Here is a 19,121-nt window from a genome sequence, read left to right as displayed (position 1 = left end):
CCAGATGACCTTTGATGGGAGACTCCCCATCAGCCTTGATGAGACTTTCTCAGAACTGTGCTGCAGTGAGAGGCTCTTCCCATCCAATCCCTTCTCCCCTCTCCTTGCATAGGAGTTTGGACTGCATCATGATGAGGAGGTTCTCCCCATCTGTGCATCCTCCCTGTTTGACCTTCACAGGTGCTCCCCAATAAACCTCTTACATAGCTAATCCCATCTTGGTGTCTGTTTTTTAGAGGGCCCACACCAACAGAGACGGTATGGGTAGTGGAGTTTGTGGAACAGCCCACACTCATCAGGCTGGCAAGGAGCTGCCCTTCCGGAGCAGAATGTGGGGCACATACAGTTCTCGGCACAAGGTGGTGGCCCAATTCCTAAAGATTTCTCCAGCGGTGTCTGGGGAAATGTCCTAACAGAGGGGAACACCCTTACCAGTGTGATACTTGAAAGATGTGGGGAGAATAATGTCTACAGGGACAACGGAGTTAGCTAGTTACTACTATACTGTATTGATGACTTATAGAAAGATAATGAGAAAATGAGGGCAGTTAACATACAGCTAAGGGTTAAATATGAGAGGCACAGGGCCTCTTTGGTAGCTTATAAAGAGGACACAACCGAGTAGACTCAGATAGAGTTGACAGGGTTGCAGAGCTCCAGAGACATTTAAATGCTCAGCCACTGCAAGTCTCTGTTAAAGTCAGGGCCTTGGCTGGGAAAACCCGGGATCCTGATGTTTGGGATAGGAGGATCTGGGTGGATGCTCCTGAGGATTTTGGCTCCGCAGTCCCCTGAACCTCACAGAGCTTGCACAGTACAGCAGCCCAGCCCTCTGTGGCAAGAGCTAGCACTTCCTTATGCGGTAGACACTGCAGAGGCTTCTCCCGAACGAAGGAAAGGGTTCTCTCTTCAGGAGTTGCCCCCACTTCTCTGCTGGCTATGAAGATAATAACTAGTGTTAAATCCCACATAACCCTGCTGGGCGTGATAGAGAATGAGAGATTACATTCTGAAGATGCTTCAAGAATTAAACAGCATGTAAATGCAAATAAAAACCACAATGAGATACCACTTCTCACCCACTAGTAGGGCTATAATAAAACAGACAGGAAATAACAAGTATTGGCAAGGATGTGAAGAAATCAGAACGCTCATACACTGTTGGAGGGAATGTAAGATGGTACAGCCACTTTGGAAAACAGTTTGGCAGTTCCTCATATGACCTGGCAATTCCACTCCCAGGCATATACCCAAGAAAAATGAAAATATATGGTCACACAAAAACTTGTACACAACTGTTCACGGCACAAGTATTCATAATAGTTAAAAAGTCTAAACAACCCAGATGTCCATCAACTGATGCATGGCTAAATAAAGTGTGGTATATCCGTACAATGGAATATTATTTGGCAATAAAAAGAAATGAAGTACTGATACCTGCTACAATATGATTAAACTTTGAAAACATTATGCTAAGTGAAAGAAGCTAGACACAAAGGACCACGTACCGTATGATACCATTTATATGAAATGTCCAAAATAGGCAAATCTAAGAGACAGAAAGTAGACTGGTAGTTGCGTGGAGGGGGTACCGGTATTGTGGGGAAAAATGGGGAGTGACAGCTAGTAGGTATGAGGTTTCTTTTTGGAGTGATGAAAATGTTCTAAAATTGATTTTGGTGATGGTTGCACAACTCTGTAAATATACAAAAACCACTGAATTGTACACTTTGAGAGGGTGAATTGTATGTTATGTGAATTATATCCCAAAAAAGCTGTTAAAAAAATAAACAAAACCAACAAAAATATTGCAACCCAGTGGGAATGTCAGAGATTAGTACCACCACTAAAGACCTATAGGATACAAGGCTGGTTCCTATCATATGTTCATATAATTCTCCAGTCTGTCCCTGCAGAAACCAGACAGACCCCGAAGAATGACTATACATACAAGCGCACCCAAGTCACCCGTTGGTTCCTGGACACAAGGATACAAGGAGTCCAGAGTGCCCTGGCTCTCTCTCAGTAGACTGTGGTTCGATGGGGCCCTTGCTATGTCCGCTGGAAAGAGTGTACTCCATTTGGGGACTTGGAGAGCTAACTCAGCAGAGCCCAGAGTTGCCGGGATGGGAAGCACATAGTCCTTCAGTGGGTCTTCAGCAATGATGGTGAGTGGGGCCACTCCTACTTATACTCCTTCGTTCCTGGACCTGTATATACTTTCTGTTGCAAACACAGCCTCATAACTGAGGTCTCTGATTTAATGAATAGACTGGCACCCCATCTTTGCAGAGCATTGCCTCCATATTGGTGGTTCAGTTGTGCCTTCAGTAGGCCATTCCAGGGCTCTATGAGATTGCCTCCTTCTAGAAGGTGTGGTAGGTGATGTGACCAATGGATCCCATAGTCATGGGCTCATTCCTGCACCTCCTTCTCTGTGAAGTGGGTCCCCTGGAAGGATGAAATGTAGTGTGGATTTCCATCCCTATGGAACATGCATTCTGTAAGCCACCAGATAGTTGTGCTAGCTGAAGTTCTGCAGGCACAAAAGGCAAACACATACCCGGAAGAAGTATCTACCCCTGTGAGGACAAATTACTGGCCTTTCAGAATGGAAGAGGCCCAATTTAGTAAACTTACCATGAAATTGCTATGGTCATGAGAGTTAATGGTCTGCAGTTTTATTTCCTTATTAAGTCTTTGTATCGTTTTGGTATCAGGGCAATGCTGGCCTCATGAATGAACTGGGACATGTTCCTTCCTCTTCTATTTTTGATAAGACATTGTATAGAACTGGAATTACTTATTCCTCAAATGAGTGGTAGAACTCAACAGTGGAACCATCTGGGCCTGAAGTTTTCCTTGTTGAAAAGTTTTTAACTTCAAATGCAATTTTTTAAGAGATAAGGGACTTTCCAGGTAATTTATTTCTTCTTAAAGTTTTGCTAGTAAATGTCTTTAAAGGAATTAGTCCATTTCATCTAAGTTATTGAATTTACGGGCAGAGAGTCATTCCTAGTATCCCTTATTATCCATTTAATGTCTGTAGGTTCTATAGTGATGTTACTTTCTAGATAAGATGGAAGCTTAGATTAATGTTTCCAGACCTTTCTTCTTTTCTAATATAAGCATTTAATGCTATATACTTCCCTTCAAGCAGTGGTTTAGCTGAATCCTAAAAATTTTGACTTTGTATTTTTATTTCATCCTGTTAAAATATTTTATTTCCCTTGAGAATTTGACCCATGGGTTATTTAGAAGTATGTTTAACTATAAAATATTTGAGGATTTTTTCAGATATCTTTGTGTTACTGATTCCTACTTTAATTCCATTATAGTCAGAGCCTATACTGGAATATAGTACTGGAGTACTATATTCTGGAGTACTATACTGGAGTATAGTACATATACTTTGCATGATTTCTATTTTTTTTAAATTGTTAAAGTTTGGCTTTTGGCTCAGCTTACTCGTAAGCCATGTACAATTGAAGAGACCATGTATTCTGCTGTTGCTGAGGTGGAGGGTCTATAAATGTCAATTAGGTAAAATTGATCTGATAGTGTTGTCTAGGACTTCTATATCTTTATGGAGTTTTCTTAGTCTGCCTGTTATACCAGTTACTGAGAGAAGAGTTCTGAACTCTCCAAATACAATTGTATATTTGCCTATTTCTCCTTTCAGTTCTATTATTGATAGCTTTGTATATTTTCAAGCATTGTTTTTAGGTGCATACACAGAATTGTTATGATTTCTTGATGAATTTGCTCTCTGTTTTTTGTTTCTGTTACTGGCTTTTTGGCTATGACTCTATATTATTTTTTTGAGGAAGGTTAGCCCTGACCCAACATCCGCCACCAATCCTCCTCTTTTTGTTGAGGAAGATCAACCCTGAGCTAACATCTATACCCATCTTCCTCTACTTTATATGTGGGACGCCTGCCACAGCATGGCTTGAGGAGTGGTGCATAGGTCCGTGCCTGGGATCTGAACTGGAGAACCCTGGGCTGCCAAAGCGGAGTATGTGAACTTAAACACTGTGCCACTAGGCAAGCCCACTGTATATTATTTTTTAGTGGTTGCACTAGGGATTACAATATACATAACTTTTCATGGTCTACTTAAAGTTATTAAACCACTTGAAGTAAGATGTAGAAGCCTTATAAACAAATAGGTTGCCTTACCCTCACTCTTTTACGTTATGGTTGTAATATGCATTACACATACATAAATTGAAAAATCCCACTGATATTATAATTTTTGCTTTCAATAGCCATACATATTTTAAAGAACTTACGAAGAAAAAACCCAGTCTATTATAATTACAGATATTTACTATTTCTATTGCTTTTCCTTAAATTCTGAAGTCTTAAATTTCCCTCTGATATAATTTACCATTAGTCTAAATAATTTCTTTTAGCATTTCCTTTAGAGTGGGTTGGCATGCAGTAAATTCTCTTATTTTTCTTCAGCTTAGAATACCTTATTATACTGTCATTCCTGAAAGATATTTTTGTTAGATACAGAACTCTGAGTTGAAAGTTCTTTCTTTTTTTTGTTTTTGTTTGTTTGCTTGTTTTTAAAGATGGGCACCTGAGCTAACAACTGTTGCCAATCTTTTTTTTTTTTGCTTTATCTCCCCAAACCCCCCTGGTACATAGTTGCATATCCTAGTTGCGTGTCCTTCTAGTTGTGTCATGTGGGACACTGTCTCAACGTGGCCTGACGAGCAGTGCCATGTCTGCGCCCAGGATCTGAACTGGGGAAACCCTGGGCCGCCACAGCAAAGCATGTGGACTTAACCACTCGGCCATGGGGCTGGCCCCTGAAAGTTCTTTCTTTTTTGGTATCTTAATTATGCTGTTTCATTATAGTTTCTGATGAGAAATCCATAGTTACCTGAAGCATTGTTCCCCTATAAATAATGTATTATTTTCCCTGGCAGCTTTCAAGATTCCTTTTTTATCTTTGGTTTCATCAGTTTGATTAAGTTGTGTCTGAGCATGGTTTTCTTTGCATTTACTATATTTGGGTTTCACTGAATTTCATTAATCTGTAAATAGATATCTTTCACCAAATTTGGGATATTTTTGGCCAATAGTTCTTCAAATATTTTTCTCCCCTAATGTCTTTTTCCTCTCTGAGACTTCAATGACCCAAATATTAGACTCTTTTAATATTATCCACAGGTCCCTCAGGCTCTACTAATTTTCTTTCAAATTTCATTTTCTGTTCTTCAGATTAGATAATTTCTACTGATCTATCTTAAGTTCATTTTTCACTATTCTTTTCACTATTATCTCCATTCTGTTATTGAGCTCATCCAGTGATTTTTAAAATTTTGGATATTATATTCTTAAGTTCTATTTCTATTTCATTCCTCTTTATAGTTTCTGTTTGTCTGCTGAGAATGTCCACTTTCCCATTTGTTTCAAGAGTGTTTACCATTATGTCATAGAGCATGGTTATAAAAGTTATAATAGATGCTTTAAAGGATTTTACTAATAATTTCAATGTCTGGATCATCCTGAGACTGGCATCTGTTGATTGTCTTTTCTTTTGAGAATTGGTCATATTTTCATGGTTTGTTGTATGTGAAATAATTCTGGATACATTTTGAATATTATGTTGTGGGTTTGCTAAAATCTGGGTCTAGATCCTGCTAAAATCCTTAATATATTTGCTCCAGCTTTAGAGTTGTTTACAGCATCAGGTTAAGTTCAAAGCCCTATCAATGCATCATGTCTAAAGTTAGAAGTATTGATTTTTTTTAACTCTTGAAAAAAATAACAATAATATAAATAGCTAAATACCTGTTTAATATGATAAATAATAAAAAGCTATGTTTAATGGAGAAAGGCTAGATGTATTCCCATTAAAATTTGGAACAAGACAAACATTCATCCTTATTATGGCTAAAAATTATTCGACATGTGCAAGCCAAAGATATTAAAAGAGAGAAAAGAGTAAGAGGTACAAAAAAACTCCAATACATTGAACACATATATTTCTAAGAAAAAACACAATAAAATTAGTAAAACAATAATAAAAGTGTAAATAAATAAAAAACTCAACCACTTGAGAATTTTTAAAACTCTTTCCTAAGCAATACTTATGCCAAAGAAGCAATCAAAACCAGAGGTTATCAAATCTGGAATTTATTCTAGTGAAAGTAAACCAGAAATTTAGTTTCATTTTCCTCCAAATGACTACCCAGTCAACTCAATACCATTTCCTCAAGAGACTAAAATTTCCAAACTGATTACAAAAGCTGTTTTTATGCCATATTAAATAGAGTGGGGGAGATCCTTCTCTGAACCAGAAAAACCAGAAGCACTCTAGTTGGTACTGTTGGCTGGATCTTCAGCAATAGCTTCTCAGACATTTGCTTGAACATTTTTTTTCCTTCCACTTATTAAAACAAAACAAGGAGCCAACCCGGTGGCACAATGGTTAAGTTCCTGCACTCTGCTTTGGCGGCCTGGGGTTCGCCGGCTCAGACCTCGGGCACAGACTTACGCACTGCTTATCAAGCCATGCTGTGGCAGGTGTCTCACATATAAAATAGAAGAAGATGGACAGAGATGTTAGCTCAGGGCCAATCTTCCTCAGAAAAATGGGAGGATTGGTGGCAGATGTTAGCTCAGGGCTAATCATCCTTAAACAAAACAAAAAAACTTCAAATGTGAAATACAGAGGAGGGGCTTCTGTTTTCCTGACTGAAATCAAGTGTGGCACCATAGAAGACTCCAGATAGGCTGGTGTTTTGGGAATGGTCGTCCACGTCAAATGCTGCTAAGAGCAAGATTAAGATGAGATTAGATGAACATAGCAACGTGGAGGTCACTGGTGACCTCAAGAAGAGCAGTTTCATTTGAGGGATGCTATGTGACTTTGATTAGAGTGGGTTAAGGAATGTACTGGAGAAGGAGAAATGATGGGGGCAGGATATTGGTTATTCGGGTAAACAGAGAAAAGAGTCAACAGCTAAAGTGGAATATGAAGTCAAGGAAGAATGTTTTCAATATGGAATGTACAAATGGGTATAATCCAGCAGAGAAGGGGAGATGACTGATATGTCTCTCTACCACTGCTGGTAAGCTGTTGATTCTGGCATCAGTAAGGACTCTGACAGACAGGTACAAGGAGATGTTGTCAGTCTGATGGCCCTCCTGAGAAGCCTGAAATAACTGCTGATTATAGTTTGCTCCTATGGTGTAGTGAGGTGTGGTGAGGGGAAAGGCAGGAATACAAATGAAGGGTATGTAAGAAGAAATGCATTCACTTATTGATAGTAACTCATCATTTCTTGCCTGGATCAGTTTATTTAATAAATGACTGGGGAGACACAAATATTGCATTGTCTTTAAGGGAAAACACCAAAATCTGATAAATTGGATTAAGACTATTATAGTCTTTAAATCAGTTTTGCTTACTAGAATAATTCCAGGTTTTAGCTGTTCATTACCTTACCTTTATGTTTTTCATAAGATAAATGGTTCCAGGACCATGTCACCACAGGGATACCTAGACTTAACTCTTTCTAAAGTTTTAAAAATCTAGGCAAATTCTTATAAGTTACATTTTAGAATATTATGTGAGAACTTTTAATTCTAACCTATTGATAAAAAAAATTATTTTTGCAGTTTTAATGAAATAAAATGCATACTTACTCTGAATAATATTTCTTCATTCCATTTTGGATTCAAAGTCTAAAAGAAAATAAACATAGTATAACTAATTTTTTAACATTTTGTCATATAAAAATAAACCAGTGTATTTAAAAAAATTTTAATAATGCTAAGTCTAACCTTTTTGATGGTTTTCGTTTGCACACTTGTAAAAATTCCACTCATTGGGTCATATAACGTCACTCTCACATAGGGATCACTGTTAAAATTTAAAAAAAATTTAATTGTTGCTTATTCCCAAACCCAGCTAACTCAAACTATAAAAGTCACAGAATTTTCCTTGTTAACAATTTCTACAATTATTTCCTATACTTAAAAGTAAGGGTTCCTTCGGCAAGGAAGGGTAATTATAGTAATTTTTGCATCTTGTTAAAAAGCTAAAGTACCATGTTAGTGAAATAGGCAAAGAATTAGAACTAAAACCTTTTAATCACAACTTAATGATTTCCAACCTTTTTAGATGTGTGAAATTTTGTTTGATTTTCATTCTATTATTTCTTTTTTTGAGTTAGGATGGTTAATTCAATGACTGTCTACACTAGCTTTATAGGACCCTGGGTGATTCGAAGTTATCTCATGGGTGTAAACTCTTTTTACAAAATAAAGGCAAAGTGTTTTCAGTTCAAAATAACTGTGTATCATGTAACCCCTTCTACAAACAGACACATAGAAGGAAAATCTTGTGATATTTAGGTTTGCAAAGCAAGACTTTAGACACTTTACTTGTCCACGGTCACATTTCTCCCATCTCCCTTGAGTATCCCAAGTTCTCACCATTCTCCACCACCAACTCCCTTCCTCTCATTTCCTCATACAAACTTACTTCTTACTTTGAAAAAAAATCGAAGCCATAGGACTACTCCCAACATACTGGTATTTATCAGCATCCATTTTTACCCCTAACTTCAGTGATTCAGGTGTTGCACCCCCAGTGTGGGGCCAATCCCCTTGTCCAGTTTCTTCCCGCCTCCTCTGCAACCTTGCATCATCTATTTTCACTTCTCTTTTATACCTTCAGCTTTTCTTTTGATCTAGGTTTTTCTAGTCATATAAATATATTTTCAAATTCCCTCCTCCTTAACTCTTCCTCTCTCCTCCAGAAAAGCAAACTAGATTTTTTTTCTTCCCATCTTAGTCAAACTTTTCAACAGAATAATCCATATTAATAATAATAAAAACTACAATAACAATTGATACTTATTTAGCAATTACTCTGTGTCAGGCACTGTTCTAAGTAGTTTACATGTATTAACTCTCTGAATCCTGATAACCATCTGTAAGGTAGATACTATTATTATCTCTATTTCGTACAGAGAGATAAGTCAATTCATTGCAGATCATACAGCTAGTAAATGGAAAAGCCAGGACTGGAACTCTAGCACCTGGTTCCAGAGGCCATGCTCTTAACCACCAGAGCATACCACCTCCTTCATGTCTTCAACTCCCATCCATCTTTAAAACTCTACAATATGGTTTGCCCCTCCTCCCTTCAGACCCATTCGTCTGAAAATGCTCTTGAAGAGTCACCAATCTTGCTAAAACAATCAACACTTTCTAGGTAGTTATTTCGTTGGTCCTCTATATTTGATACTACTGACCATTTTCTCTTCGAAACGCATCTTATTTAGCTTTCACGACACAACTCCCTTCTGGTTCTCCTTATACTACTCTACTTGTTCCCTGTTAGTTTTGTTCTTAGGCTCCTCTTCTACCATCTGCCAGTTAAATACTGAGATTCCCTAAAGTGTTGCCCCTGGTCTTTTGTTCTCTCTACATTTTCCCTTCACAAGCTCATCTATGGTTTTAACAATAACTATATACTCTTGAATAGAAATGTAAAATGTAAATGTAAATATACATATATATACCCCTGACCTCATCACCCAGGTATACACGTCCACCTGGATAGTCCACAGACAATGTCTGTTCAAGAGTTTTGTCCATTTTGAATTGGCCTTTTAATCATATTGTTATTGAATTGTAAGAGGTCTTTATATATCGTGGATTAAAGGCCTCTGCATAATAAAGATACACGTTTTGAAAATATTTTCTCCCAATCTGTGGCTTGCCTTTTCATTTTCTTAACTGTGTTTTTCAAACAACAACTGTTTTTAATTCTGATGAAGTTCCCTTCAACATTTTTCTTTCTTTTATGTTTCATACTTTTTGAGTCCCATTCAAGAAATCTTATGTAACCCAATAAAGAAACAACTTTCTCCTATGTGTTCTTCTGGAAATTTTATAATATTAGCTCTTATTAATTTTCTATATGATGTGCAGTAAAGAACCAGGTTTATTTTGTTCCATACAGATAACCAGTTATTCCAGTACCATGTACTGAAAAGACTATCTTTTCTCTTGAACTACCTTAACACTTTTTTTCAAAAAGCAACTGACCATATATATGTGTATATGTGTGTGTGTGTATTTATATACTCTATTTCATTGAACAATATATCTATCCTTATGCCAATGCAAGTCTGTCTTGATTTCTATAGCTCTATAGTAAGTCTTGAAATTAGGTAGCACAAGTTCCCCAATTTTGTTCTTTTTCTAAATTGTTTTGATTATTCTATGTCCTTTGATTTTGCATAAAAATATTAGACCAAGCTTATCAATTTCTCTAAAAAAGCATGCTGGGATTTTGACTAGGACTGTGCCAAATCTAATGAAGTTAGAGAGAAATACCATTCTAACAATCCTGAATCTTCCAATCCATGAACATGGTATATTTATCCATTGATTTAGATATTCAATTTCCCTCAGCAGTGTTTTGCAGTTTTTGGTATACAGTTCTTGCAAATCTTTTGTTAAATTTTTTTCTAAGTTTTCTATTTTTACGCTATTGTGAAAGAAGATTTTTAAAATTTGTTTCCCAGTTGTTCACTGATAGGATATAAAAATATAAGTGGGACATTGACTTTGTATTTGTGGCCTTGTATCCTAGTTCTAGCAACTTTCTTGTAGGTTCTTTGGGGTTTTCTATGTACGTGATGATATTGTCTGCAAACAGATAGTTTTCTTCCTTTTTAGTGTGTATTTCTTTTCCTTGCCATATCACACGGCTAGGATATTCAGTACAGTGTTGAACTGAACATGAAAACAGATAATTTTGTCTTATTCCTGAGTTTAAGTAGAAAGCATTCAGACTGTCACCACTGAGAAGGATGTTAGCTATTGGTCTGTTCACAGATAACTTTAATTAGGTTTAGAAGATTCCCATCTGTCCCTAGTTTGCTAAGAGCTTCTATCATGAATAGGTGTTGAATTCTGTCAGATGCTTTTTCTGCTTCTACTGAAATGATCATGTCTTTTTCTTTTATTCTATTCATATGGTGAATTACACCGATTAATTTTCAGATGTTAAACCAATCTTGCATTTTATTCTTAGTTTACTGAGAGTTTTCATCATGAATGGATGTTGGATTTTGTCAAATGCACTTTCTATACCTATTGAAATGATCGTGCATTTTTTTCTGTACTATATTAATAAGGTGAATTACATTGATTGATTTTTTTAAAAAATGTTGAACAAATCTTGCATTCACAGGAAAAATCTCACCTAGTCATGTATTGCTATCTATTGGTCAATATAGGGATATTCAAGTTCTCTATTTCTTCTTTGATTAATTTTGGTAATTTCTATCTTTCACAGATTTTGTCTACTTCATTTAAGTTTTGCACAATTCTTTATAGGGGCATGAAGTTGTGCACAATGTTCCCTTTTCATCTTTTTCATTCCCATAGGCTCTATGGCAATGCCCTTGGCTTTTATGCCCATTATGGTAATTTGTGCCTTTACTCTTTTGCTCTTGATCAGTCTAGCTGAAGTTTAAAAATTTTATTGATATCCTCAAGGAATAAACATTTGATTTCAATGACTTTTTCTACATTGTCCATTTTCTATTTCTTTAATTTCTGCCCTTATCTTTATTATTTTCTTCCTTCTACTTACTTTGGAATTAATTTACTCTTCTTTTTCTAATTTCTTAAGATCAAAACTCAAATCATTCACTTAGACCTTGCTCCATTTCTAAGTTAAGCATTTTAAAACTACAAATTTTCCTCTAAATATTACTTCAGCTGCAGCCCACAAATTTTGATATTGCTATACTTTAATTTTCATTCAGTTCAAAATGTTTTCTAATTTGTCTTGTAATTTCTTCTTTGACCTATAGATTATTTAGAATGGTACTGTTTTATTTTAAAATATTTGGGGTTTTTCTAGATCTCTTAATGTTACTGGTTTCTAACTTAACTCCATTGTAATTACAGAACATTCTCTACATAATTTGAATCTTTTCAAAATTCCAGAGACTTGTCTTATGACCCTATACATGGTCTATGTTGGTGAATATACCCTATGCACTTGAAAAGAATGCATATTTTTCAGTTGTTTGATTTACTGTTTTATGGCCCAGTATATTACGGCAGACAGACTATAGGGTAGCTCCTTTTATCCCCAGCTCCTAATGTTCATGTCTTTTGTGTTCCCCTCCTCTTAAATGTGAGAAAGACTATATATTCTAACCGATACATAAAGTGACAAAATGTATGTGGTTACATTACAAAAGATTGTAACTCATCTTGCTAGGAGACTCTCTCTCCTTTGCTAGCTGTGAAGAAGCAAGCTGCTAGTTTGTGAGTTGCCATATGAAGAAGGCCGTGTGGTAAGAAGCTTAAGGTGCCCTCTGGCTGACAGTCAGCAAGAAACTGAAGCCCTCAGTCTGGCAGCTTGCAATGAACTAAATGCTGCCAACAACCACATCAGCTCAGAAGTGGATCCTTCCCCAAATAAGCCTCGATAAGACCACATTCAATGGCCAATACCTGATTGCAGCTTTTCAAGATCCTGAAGCAGAGGACCAGTTAAACTATGCAGGAACTTCTGCTCACAGAAACTAGGAGATAATAAATGTAACTTCTTTTAAGATGCTAAGTTTGTGGTAATTATAGTTGTGCAGCAATAGATAAGTAACACATGTATGGGCTGTGCTGGTGAATGTACCACGTGCACTTGAGAATAAGTGAACACCTGGAGGTATTAGGAATAGTGTTCTCTAGGTCAAAGTTCATAATATTGTCCATCTTTATGTTTTTGTTGATTTTTTTACCTAGTTGTTTTATCAAATCGCTGAGAGAGAGGCATTAATGTCTCCAACTTTGACTGTGGAATTTTTTTATTTCTCCCTTTAATTCTGTCAAGTTTTGCTTTATATATTTTCAAGTTCTGTTAGCAGGCACATACAAATTTATGACTGTTATATCTTCCTGAGGAATTTATTTTTCTATTGTTATGAAACATCTGGAAATACTTTTTTGTGCTGAAATCTGTTTTATCAGATATTAATATATCTACTTTAGTCTTTTTATGGTTACTCTTTGAATGCTATATTTCTTTGCATCCATTTTCTTTCAGCTTAGCTGTGTCTTTATACTTTAAGTGCATCTTTTAGGAGAGCAGGTAGTTGGGTCTTGTTTTTCAATCCATTCTAATAACCTCTGCCTCATATTGACCTTAGTTCATTAATGTTTAATGTCATTATTAATATGATTGGATTTAGGTCTACTAATCTTTTATTTGTTTTCTGTTCTTCCCTTTCCTCTTTCTTGTTTTAAATCTCTTATTCTTCCTTTCCTGGCCTTTTGCTTAATTATTTTATTTTTTCAAGAATTCATTTTAAAATTTCTATTTTACCCATAATTCTTATTTTTTAGCAGTTTATCTAGGTATTAGACCCTTAATTTTTTTATTCCACTTACATTTAACATTGTGTCACTCTACTAAATAGGTTTGTAACCCACACTTATCCCAGTCCTTTATGCTACAGTTGTGATATGTATTCCACCTACATGATATAAATCCTACAAGACAATGGTATAAGTTGTGATTTAAACAGGTGTATGTTTAAAAAGTTATGATGAAAACAGCAAAAAAGTCTTTTGTATGTTCCCAGATATTTACCATTTCTGATGCTCTTTATTCCTTTCTGAGGATCTGAGTTTCCATCTGGTATCTATTCTCTTTAACTAGAAGAACTTCCTTTAGCTTTTCTTATAGTGCAGGTCAGCCAATGACAAAGTCTCATAGTTTTCCTTTATCTGAAAATGTCGTTATTTTGTCATCATCTTGAAGGATATTTTCACTGAACATAGAATTCTGGATTGACAGTTATTATTACTCTATTGTTCCATTTTCTTCTGGCCACCATAGTTTCTGGTGAGAAGTCAGGCCTTAATTGTAATTCCCTTATATGTAATTTGTCATTTTCTTTTCTTTCTTCTGTCAGGATTTTTCTTTATATTTGGTTTTCAACAGTTTGACTACTATGTGCCTCAGTATGTTCTTCTCAGTGTTTATCTCGCTTGGTGTTGTTTTGATACTATAAATTTGTGTCTTTCATCAAATTTGGAAAAAATCTGGCTATTTCTTAAAAAAAAGTTTTCCCACATTCTTTTTCTCTCCTCTATTATTAGGACATTAATTACATGTATGTTAGACTGATATTATCTAACAAGTCCCTGAGGCCCTGTTCATTTTTAAAATTTTCAATTTTTGTCTTTCTTATCTTCCAAATGGAAAACAGTTTCTATTGCTGTATCGTTTAAGTTCAATTAATTTTCCTCTTCACTTTCAGTCTACTATTAATTCCATCTGAGAAGTCTAATTTCAAATATTGTCTTTTTCAGTTGTAGAATTTTCATATTTTATGGTTTCTATTTCATTCCTGAGATTTCCAATCTTTTGCTTTATTATGAACATATTTTCTTTTCTCTACTGAGAATGCGTTCCATTTTCCTGGTTCTTTATAGATCATACAATTTTGGGTTATATCCTGGACATTATAAATGTTAAGTTGTGGAGACTCTGGATTCTGCAATTTTTCTCTGATGAGTATTTGTTTGTTTTATTCTATCACGCAATTAATTATTAGGACAAACCCCACAAACCCTGTTTCTTTGGCAGAAACTCTGACCTCTGTTCAGCTCTTCTGACTTTTAGCTGAGTTGCTTTGAAACTGCTGTCATACATGTGAGTCAAACTCAGCAAGAGAAGTCAGGAGACATAGTTTGGGAATTTCCTAACCAGTTCTTTCTCTTCCAGAATCCCCACCACTGCCACGTCTTCTCCAGATTAAGAAATCTTCTTCAGGGATTCCCAAGCTACGAAGATTACAATTTCTCCATGTTCTGATTCCACGTGGCTGCAGGCTAATTCATAAAATCGGGAACTCAGTGTAACTCCCGCCTCCAAACATAGACTTCCCAGTAGACTCTCCTGCTCTGTTCACTCTCTGCTTCCTTCAAGTTGCTGCTTTTTGTATTACGTTCAGAGTTTATGGTTGTTATCTGCTCCAGGATTAGTCTGTTAGAATTTTACTGATTCTCCGAGGCAGAACTCAATAATGTATAACTACCACTCTGACTTGTATCTTCGCCTAATTTCATAAATTGAGTAATTCAGATATCAAGGAATTTAGTAAACCACCAGCTGGAAATATTATTTCACCTCACATAGCAGTTTACTAATAATATTATTCAATTTTTCATCTAACCAAATTTTAGAAAAACTTTAACAAGTGCAAAGTTTTAAAATTACAACCCAACTTGATATACTTACCTAGATCCCAAGATATCCTTCTTGGCAAGGCCTATCCCAGCTATAACTTTCACCCTCACAATTCGGGAATTTTCCTAAAAACAAAAATTTATATTTTATTTTCATGTACTTTATAACTTACTTAAGGAACATATCTTTAAATACATATATCAAATAAAGTAATCAGGATATTAAAATTAATTGGAAGAATCTTTTTCAGGAATTAATTTAATTAAAAGCTATATAAAAGAAAATGAAAACTACATTGTTATTTGTAATGACTTGATTATCTACAAAGAAAAGCCAAAGAAACGAGAGTCAAATTATTACACTGAGTAAAAATTTATCATTACTTCCAAGAAAATCTAAAGCCAAATTATTGGAACTAACGTAAATTTATCATTGTTGCTATTTACACAGTAACACAAAATCAAGAGGTCATAATCATTTGTAGTATCTATTTAGAATAGTAATCTTTTTTTTTTTGAGGAAGATTAGCCCTGAGCTAACTACTGCCAGTCCTCCTCTTTTTCGCTGAGAAAGCCTGGCCCTGAGCTAACATCCGTGCCCATCTTCCTCTACTTTATATGTGGGACGCCTACCACAGCATGGCGTGCCAAGCAGTGCCATGTCCACACCCGAGATCCGAACCGGTGAACCCTGGGCTGCTGAGAAGCGGAACGTGCGAACTTAACCGCTGCACCACTGGGCAGGCCCCTAGAATAGTAATTATTTTAAAAATCCCATTCAACAGACTATACATTAAAAGGATAATGTATTGACACTGTAATGTATAAAATACTAAATTTCTTGGGTATCAAAATAGTATTATGAGGTTTTATATGAGTGTCTTAGTTTTAAAAATAAATATTTACTATACTAAATATATAAGAATTTAGGAATAAAGTGTGATAAAGTCTGCAACTTATTCTTAAATGGTTCAACAAATAAAAAGTTGAACATGAGTGTATGTTTGTTTGTATGGAAATAAAGGGAATAAGCAAAATGTTACCAATTTGTGGATCTAGCTGATGGTTAACCAGGTATTCATTATACTACTCTTTACTATCCTGTAGATTTGAAAGTGTTCAACATAAAAAGGTGGGTAAGAAAATACTATAAAATAGAGTGCATTTAATAAAAATTTGCAAGTAAGCAAAACTGTTACAGAGGAACAAAATTAATAACAAATGTCAAAAACCTTTATGGATAAAATTTTAAAATAATTGAAGAAAATAAATAACACAAATAAATGAAGAAATCCACTGTGTTCTTGGATGGAAATATTCAATGTTATTGTCTGATTTCTCCAAAGTAACCTATGAATTCAATATAATTCCAATTTCCCTCCTCCAATGTTTTTGTAGATCCTAATAAATGGTTTAAAATTCATAGGGAAGAGTAAAAATGAGTAAAGAAGTAGAAAATAACATTTCATCACTATCTTGTTTTTAATTATTTTTTATTTTTTCCTTTTTCTCCTCAAAGTCCCCCAGTACATAGTTGTATATTCTTAGTTGCGGGTCCTTCTAGTTGTGGCATGTGGGATGCCGCCTCAGCGTGGCTTGATGAGTGGTGCCATGTCCATGCCCAGGATTCGAACCAACGAAACACTGGGCCGCCACAGCAGAGTGCACAAACTTAACCACTCAGCCACAGGACCAGCCCCCCCTTTTATTTTTTGATCACTATCTTATACTATATACATAAACAAATTCCAGATATATTAAGGTGTAAAAGTAAAAAAGAAAACTTTAGAAACTTCATAAGATATTTTAGAATATTTCTATGACATTGGGGTAGAAAAGGCTTAAAGAAATACAAATGCTAATGGGAAAGTTGTTAGATTTGACACTAAAATTATCTATCTTTTGTATGAGAAAAGATGCCATGAGCAAAATGAAAAGATAAGGGGACAGACAGGGAGGAAGTATCTAAAATATGCACCATTGACAAATTATGATTATCCAGAATATACAAAGAACTCCTGGAAATCAATAAGTGAAATACAAACAACCTAAGAAATCATAGAGAATGGCCAATAAACACATAAAAAGATCTTCAATCTTGCCAGTAATCAGGGAGAACACTAATATACTGTTGGTTGGAGTACAAATTGAAGAATCATTTTGAAGAACAATTTGTCTATATCCACTAAAATTCTAGATCAATAACCCAGGAATTCCACTTTTAGATATATTCTCTAGCTAAACTATCACTCATGTACACAAGTACATGAGAATTCACAGAATTCAGTATTCACAGAAGCATTTATAAGATCAACAAACATAAAATAAATGTTGCCCAACATTTATATTATGAATCTATTATAAAATTATTCCATCGGCAAGTAGCAGGTCATATTCCCCTTTGAGGAGAGGTATGAGTGGGAGAAAATATTCATGAGTATTTATTTCAATCTCTTCCATTTCTAAATACTTACAACCACCCTCATTCCTGGAGGTTTCCGTGAACAAATATGATAACTGAAATATTCTATCAGCTCCAAAACTCAGATGATAAATTCAGATAACACAAAAATCCTTGACTAGAGATGCTAGATAAAATATAACTTTCTTACATCATCAAATAAAACTACATATACAGCTGATCTTGCAAGACAGAAGGGAAATCCTCAGGTATCAGAAATAAAGATAGAACTGAAAACCAGAAGGGAAAATATGTAAATGGAAAATTGAAATTTTCTGAGGGGATGGATTCCCAAAAATCTGAAGAGATTTACAGATTACCCTTTTTTCTTGGAAAGTCACAGAATAAATAGGTCAATTCTATTGGCCCTAACAGCCAAATTCTCACTACGCCAGTTGACTGGAAAATGGCTGTACTTTAACAGATAGGTACTAATCTCCAAGACTGAATTCTGAAAATTAGGAATTTTTTTGTGATGACTTAATTAATCAATGCAAAAACAAACAAATGCAAAAGTGGTAAAGTGGAATCAAAAGTGCCCTCAGCAAATAACATTATTTGATAATCTTATCTTTTCCAAACACAGGCAAGTGTTTATAATTTGTATATAAATGTAATTGAGGAAAGAGATTATCATACCCCTCTAAAAAAGTTCATCCATATTTGTGGAGTCTCTACTGAAACTATCCCCCAAGAATCTTCTGGAGAAAAATGTAACAAACATTAATTAAAAACAATGCCAGAGAATGATAAATTACAGTCACAGACACATTTAACTTTTAAATTTTCTCCTTGAATTTTCCACCACAAAAGTCAGAACCAGTTATTTTAGATGCTGTGGTTAATTGATGTGAGGCTATATTGATTTAAGATTCTTTCATAAAGTTAACTAAGAAATTCTATTTATTTTTATACTTGGATTTATTTAACTTTGTTTGATAAATTTATGCAATTTATTATAAACTATAAAAATAAGTAATTTGACAATTTATTATAAATTGTCAAAACTGGTGTTTTCCATCATATCCGTAAGCAGAGATCATATCTCACATCATCTTTGAAAATGAAGGAGAAGAGCATAAATGCTGCAACTAAAGGCCAAACTCTTCAATAATTTTAGAATCATGTTACTAAAAGTACTATTAACAGAAATCTGGATAGTGCTCAAATAGGTAAAAAAGAAACAAAAATTAAACATCTTTTCCTCAACAAAAATGGGGACGTCATCCTCAAACAGACCTCAGCTCTTTACTAAAGCTTGAATTTTCCCCTTCCACTCAGAAGAGAGCTTTACTGAGTTTTGAAAGTGAAACAGAAAAGTTGCAAATTGTAGGCAAAGATATGTGGTCTTCCTCAATGACAGAGAGCAACAAAATGGTAATATGTTATCTATGCAGGCAGC

At 35.1% G+C, this 19,121-nt stretch overlaps 1 protein-coding gene across 6 annotated transcripts in view; it reads right to left on the bottom strand.

The window, feature by feature from the left end:
- Positions 1-19,121, bottom strand: part of NEDD4 (NEDD4 E3 ubiquitin protein ligase) — a 145,920-nt gene that overhangs the window by 88,027 nt on the left and 38,772 nt on the right. For 5 of the 6 annotated variants that reach the window (XM_070579508.1, XM_070579526.1, XM_008516282.2 and 2 more), the window contains exons 2-4: positions 15,311-15,384; positions 7,810-7,888; positions 7,672-7,710 (exon numbers count right to left, since the gene is read on the bottom strand). In XM_070579508.1, the coding sequence (XP_070435609.1) occupies positions 7,672-7,710; positions 7,810-7,888; positions 15,311-15,384 (192 nt within the window). Of the gene's footprint in view, positions 1-7,671; positions 7,711-7,809; positions 7,889-15,310; positions 15,385-15,891; positions 16,002-19,121 lie in introns of those variants that run through there. The other variant, XM_070579540.1, reaches the window with a different exon arrangement.

The sequence above is a fragment of the Equus przewalskii genome, chromosome 1 (genome assembly GCF_037783145.1).
Source record: "Equus przewalskii isolate Varuska chromosome 1, EquPr2, whole genome shotgun sequence".
NCBI classification, from domain to species: domain Eukaryota; kingdom Metazoa; phylum Chordata; class Mammalia; order Perissodactyla; family Equidae; genus Equus; species Equus przewalskii.
The sequence above is the reverse complement of the archived record's forward strand: the minus strand, read 5'-3'. Positions and strand labels throughout refer to the sequence as shown.